The sequence below is a fragment of the Musca vetustissima genome, unplaced genomic scaffold (genome assembly GCF_032173495.1).
Source record: "Musca vetustissima isolate MV318-11 ecotype Yass unplaced genomic scaffold, APGP_CSIRO_Mvet_v1 utg65482, whole genome shotgun sequence".
In the NCBI taxonomy this organism is placed as follows: domain Eukaryota; kingdom Metazoa; phylum Arthropoda; class Insecta; order Diptera; family Muscidae; genus Musca; species Musca vetustissima.
In genome coordinates, this window is record NW_026874591.1 from 106,923 (window position 1) to 113,597 (window position 6,675).

General features: G+C 32.8%; 1 protein-coding gene across 1 annotated transcript; it reads left to right on the forward strand.

Annotated features, from left to right (window-relative positions):
* Positions 1-4,338: 4,338 nt before the first annotated feature.
* LOC133334676 (uncharacterized) lies at positions 4,339-4,978 on the forward strand. Its single transcript, XM_061543011.1, has one exon. It carries the CDS (start codon positions 4,425-4,427, stop codon positions 4,971-4,973), a length of 549 nt encoding a protein of 182 aa, XP_061398995.1. The 5' UTR covers positions 4,339-4,424; the 3' UTR covers positions 4,974-4,978.
* Positions 4,979-6,675: the final 1,697 nt, after the last annotated feature.

Consider the following 6,675-nt stretch of genomic DNA (forward strand, 5'->3'; position numbering starts at 1 on the left):
AGACGCACCCTTAATTCAATTGGAATGTTAGTTGACAAATAAAATGGACCCATTATGTTATTGTTCACAATAAAAAGATCAAAAACACATATTATTCAACAAAAATAATTAATTTATTCTTTATGGTTTCGCCGAATTCTGCACTTTCAAAATTGCTGGTGTTGCATAACTATAGACGCAATTTTACAATATTACAAAAATTTATTTTTTAAAACTTAAATAAAATAAAATAACTTTTATAAATAATGGGTAGGGCCTCCCTTATTTTGAATAAGTTCAAAAATTTTATCCATCACACTGTTGAGCAAAATTATTCGCATGTCTTCATCGATTGACCGCCATTCATCGATAATCACTTCTTGGAAATAAAGTAATGTTTGGTATTGGAGGTTTTCTGCATAGACACGATGAGTCAAGATTCCACACATGTTCTCGATCGGATTCTGGTCGGAAATTTTAATATTTTTCGATTTTAACCATACTTGAGTATGGCGACTTTTATGAACTGGCGCGTTGTCCTGCTGAAAAACGAGTCCTTGATTGTTGCTGCTTTCCCAAAATTGCAATAATTTGTCTTCCAAGACTTGAACGTACTCCATTGAATTCATCCGACAACATGGAAATGTCAAATAAAGCATTCCGCGGCTATAAAGCATCGGGGAAAGCAGCTACTATGATTAATAAACGTAGTTCTTTGTGGTACAAAAAGTCACACAATTGTTTTTGTACTTGAAATTGAAATACTGTCAAAATGACCGCCTTCGGCAATCTAGTGTTAAAGCAATTGTGACTACTGTATGAAGATTGTTAAAAAATGTCTCGGTATGAAAGAATATAATTTCGATTCCAATCAAATTTGGAAACTTACGAAGATATGAACAATGCCAATCTTTGGAATATACTCAATAGGGTTATGACTTTTTTTCAACTTCGTATATTTTTAAGAATTTTTACATAAGATTAAATAAAATCTTAATGATTTGAATATTTTTGATTTGTAAGATTTTTTTTTGAGTCATCTTCAGCTAATATATAACTACCACAAGGTTTAGAGCCACACGAAATGGCAAAGCAAATTATATCCCATGAAATATTTTTAATTGTAAAAAAATAATAAAATAGTCTACCCAATTAACTTATAATGCAAATTTCCCTGAAAATGTTTATCTATGGAAAAATGTACACATGTACATTAGTAACAAGTTTAGATACATTGCAAATATAACTTATATTTATTACAAAAAATGGTGTATTATATGACAATAATAAATCAATAAACATAATATAAAACTTAACTATATTAAAATTGGCACAATTAATTCTAAAAATTAAATAATTTTTCTAGTATCTAGGTAATTCCGAATAACGAGGTGGTGTAGACCAAAAGGCACTGGATCTTCGTTTTAAATAGCGAGCATGAATTTTGGGGAACATTACCTGTAGGTCTGGCGTCATGGGCTGAATGGAGAAGAATGAGTCAACATAATCTGGTGGAGTGTATTCTTGTTTCAAGACATGTGGTCCACGATTACACGCTGGAAAAGGGAAGGGATATTAATATAGTTTTTTAAAAAAATTAATTTTTGTTAACAAATTTGTAGAATTATTGATATACATTAACATAAAAAATGTTTATATTATAGAAAACTTTTTAGAAAATAAAAATGAAATTTCATAATCAAAAAATTCGTAAATAATGTTCGTAACTGTACGAATAATACATACACAAACTCCATGATGGTGGCGGCGGACGTTTCTTAGAAGTGATAATATTATCATCATCAGATTCATCATCGGTAGGGTCATCTTCGTGTAACATTTCGAATGTATACTGAGGTTCTTTTGGTGGTGATGGCGGCGGAGGTATTTGTTCTTGTCCCAGATCATTTTTATTTTTACATCTCTGTCGTGTACGTGATGCTACTGGAGAATTTTTACATTCTGCCTCTTTTAAATGTCCGGCTTTTGTGAATGCTGGACCAGGCTTCTTTTTCTGTATTTGTTTGTCTTTCAAGGACATCGATTCCACATGGTTGCCTAAACCAGACTCAGCTACAAGTGGCATTTTATTTCTAAAGCAATATATGGGAAATAATTATTTATTACTTTCTGTCGTTTTAGAAAAAAAAAATAGAAATTATACCTAATTTTTATTATTTTCTCTAATTCTTTGAAAATTTTTCTAACTTTTGCGACAGAATTAAATCGAACTATTCTAGACAGCTTCGCTGTTTAGGGATTTAAAACGTAAACAAATGTTTTTTTCTGTATTTTAGGCGCTTCAAATTTAGTGTTCGGTTACTTAACAATATTGAATATCGGTTACTGCGTCTAGTTATATGCCACATGTACATTACGTCTTGCAATAATTATAAAGTATATATGTCGTCTCCCATTAGGGATCTGTACTGTAGGTAACAACTTTTCATATATAACTCATTTTTCGCCTTCGTCATTTTAAAATAACATAAAAATATCGGTGAATTTTTATAAATCTATACTAATAAAAGTGATTGACTGACTAACTTAACGATTCATCAACGATTCGGACTAGAACGGTACGAAAAGTACTAAATATGGTACCATTTTGTATTTGGCAAACCGGAAGAACTCTTAAATTAGAAAGAAGGGTCACTGATGGAGTGTTAAATAAATATAGCAAGGGAATTTTTGCACATTCGAACTATAAGTATGCGGTTTTGAAAGTTCTCATGTTTACGAAAAGTACTATATTTAGTACAAATCGAGCTGGAATCCTGAAAATTGAAATTAACATTACCATCGGAGGGTAGGATTAGGATATGTACGTAGTTTTGGAAATCTTTTACTTATGTGTTCGAAAAGTACTAAATCGTGCTACAATTGATACAATTTGGATTTGGGTGAACCGATAGAGATGGAACAATGAAATTTGGAGTCAGGATCACAGTTGGGGTGTGAGCCTGACTCCAAATGTGTACTAATGTGTACTAAATTTGGTACAATTTGAATTGTGGGTGAACCGATAGGGTTGGAATCCTGAAACTTGGATTTAGGATGACTGTTGGGGTATGAGATTGAGATATGTAGGAAGATTTTGAAATTTGTGCTAATGTGTACTAAATTTGGTAAAATTTAAATTGTGGGTGAAGCAATACAATGAAGTGCAGGATTGGGGTAAGTGGGAAGTTTTGGAAATGTCTACTAATGTGTACCAAATTTTGTACAATTTGGATTTAAGTGAACCCATATAGCTGGAACATTGAAATTTGCAAATAAGATTATTGGATGGATATGGATGTAGTTTTGGAAATTTGTACTTATGGGTACTAAATTTTGATACAACTTGTGTTTAGAGCTGGAATAGTAAACATTTGAAATTAAGATTGCCGTTGTAGTATAGAATTGAGGTTTGTAGGTAGTTTTGTGAATTCATACTTATGTGTACTAAATGGTACTAAATTTGGTACAATTTGAATTTTGGAAGAACCGATAGAGCTAGATTCCTGAAATTTGGTGTTAGTTAGGGTGTTGGATTGGTGAATGTAGGAAGTTTTGGAAATGTCTAATAATGTGTACTAAATAGCGCTAAATTTGGATTTAGAGTGAACCGATAGAACTGGAATCCTACAATTAGGTAATTCCTGAATTACAAAATTTGTACATACGTTTTAAATTTGATACAATTAGGATTTAGGTGATAGAGCTGGAATCCTCGAATTTGGAGTAAGGAATGTGGTATGTGGGAAGTTTTGAAAATTCGTACTTATTATTGTTATGGTATGTGGCATGTCTTAATTACACAAGGTTGTCTCATGCAGGTATATAATTCCAATTTTTTCATAATTTTACTTTTGACAACATTCAGCTTTCAAAATTTAAATGAAAATAATTTTTCAATCATTTGAAATTGATAGATGAGTTCCAAATTAAAAAGGGTTGCCATTATTAATTTCTCAAATGAGACTACCTTCTGTAATTATGCCATGGCTATATAGTTATGGAAATTTATATTAATGTGTACTAAATTTGGATTTGGATGAACCCATGGTACAATAACACAAGGCAGTTTGAGTTGGATAACAAAAAAACAACTATCTAGGTGGTGGTTTCTTCAACACATAACTAAAAACGGGAAAAATTAATGAAAGATTGTGATTTCTTTCCAAAATCCAGTAGGGATAACATGACCAATTTTATTGTATCCGTTTCTATACTCCTGTACACGGGTTCGACCGATTTTGATTACGTTCATCTAAATATCCCATAAAAGTCAATTTATCGATTAGACAGACAAAAATCGACTTCCAAAACCCTAACGCACCGTTCGTGTGGAACTGTCAAAATCTGTAGAGTGAATTTTGTTGATAATTTTACATAACCGCAACTTGCACACGAGAATATTTCCTTTCATTTTTGAATAAAAACCTTTGCAGTTTTACAAAATGATTGCTTCCCGTTTTGTGTTAAGACAGCTGGCCTGCAATGCAACACGCCGCATGTTCTCAGCTGAGGCTGCTGCCGCCGCCACCGAAGGTGCAAAGAATCTTACACCACCACCTCCAGAAGGTGTCGCCAAGCCGGTTAATCCAAAACTTGAAAGTATTGCCAATAGCATAGCTGGACTTAACCTATTGGAAGTATCCGAACTCAGTGCATTGTTGAAGAGTAAGTTGAACCTGCCCGAAACATCATTCATGCCACAAATGGCTATGGGTCCAGCTAGGCCAGCTGCTGCAGCCGAGGAAGAAGAAGAAGCTGCCCCCAAAAAAGTACAAACTTCTTTCAAAGTGAAACTTGTCAAATTCGATGAGAAACAAAAGGTGGCACTAATCAAGGAAGTTAAGAATCTGTTGGAGGGCATGAATTTGGTACAGGCCAAGAAATTCGTTGAAAGCGCCCCAACAGTTGTTAAAGACGATATTCCCAAAGACGAAGCTGAAAAACTTAAAGAAGCCCTAACAAAGGCTGGTGCTGTTATTGAAATTGAATAAATAAATAGAATAAAATCGATTGGGATATTATTTCTATTGTAATATTTTGGTTAATATTTTAAGTTCTAGTACCTACATCATCCATATGCTTTGCATCGGTGAAATATTGTTATCCAACACAACTACATAATTTGTTTTTCGGAAGACGTTGTAGTCTATAAAAATTAATAATAAATCGAAACAAAAAGATTATGAAAAATTTAATGATTTTAAAATAATTTAATAGGACTTAATAATTTCGGAAGACATTAAAATTGTTGTTCAAATCGGTATAACGTATTGGAAATGCTTTCGGTAGCCCCCTCACCACAGTGTCTCACAAATTTCATTATTAAGTCACATACTTCGTTTTTAATTGACTATAACTTAGTATTTTAGATTGTAAAGTTTCCTCCCGAATATGAATAGTGGTCCATTTTTTAGGATTTTGGGGATTATGGGTTTTGTATGAAGATTTGTTAGAGTCAATTCGGTTAGGCTCTAACCATATACAAATAATGGAAGTCCACACTAACTAAAGTGATCTCACTGTGCTACAGGGTATTATGTCGTTGTGCATATGTTGGTAACAGGAAAAACGAAACGAGATAGACAAGTTCCTTTTGAGAATATGCATAGAATTACTTTCTGAGACGATTTATTCCGTTCGTCGGTCTATTTGAATTGTAAACAATATACAGGACGCATTTATGATCCGAATTGGATGAAATTTGGCCCTAGCTGGAACTCTATTGAAATTGGGAAAAATCGGTTCAGAATTACAAATCGTCAGCTAAAAGGCAAAAAAGCGTAACTAACAAAAAATTGAAAATTGACTTTTTGAATGAATATTGTGAATGTCAATAAACTACATGTGTTGACAAAGTTTTACACGTCTGCGGCCAAAAAAGGAGCTTCTATTAACAAAAAACAAAAAGACATAACTACAAGTGGGTTTATTTTTTAAATGCAAAAAGGCGTAACTAACAAAAAATTCACGTTTTTACTTAATTGTTATGACTGCCATTAAACTAAATAACTCAATATGTTAAAAAAAGTATAGTATATTATTCGTCATATGCAATATCACCCTGCCGGGCATACTTTTACATTTCACATGACATGTTTATAGTTTTCATTCAAAACTGTTTTTTGCTTCTCCTACACAATTATGCTTTTGTTAGTTACGCCTTTTTGCATTTTAGCTAACGATATAACACCCATATACATTTTCGTTCGATATTTAGTGAACCATTTCCCAAAGACCCAAAGTTAGTCCGATTGATACAAAATTTGGCACAGCGTACTGAATTCAGTATATCTAAACGTATATCAAGTTTTGTTGGAATCGGTTCAGATTTATATATAGCTTCTATAAATATTTTCGTCCAATTTTAAGTAAATGGTACACCAAAGACACAAAGTTAGGCCGATTTTGTTGTAATTGGTTCGGATTTAAAAATAGCCCCTTGTATATATTTTTGTCCGATTTTTATTAAGCTAACGTCCAAAAGTTAGGCCATTGATAACATTTAGCAAAAGGTACTGAAGCCAGTATAACCTTACGTGTGGAATGTTTCGTTGAAGTCGGTTCAGATTTAGATATAGCTCACATACATATCGTCCGATTTTAAGTTAATGGTGATAAAATGGGTTAAAATTTGGATATAGCTCCCATATACATATATTTTCGTCCGAACACACTTGCTCTGTTTCCGAACCT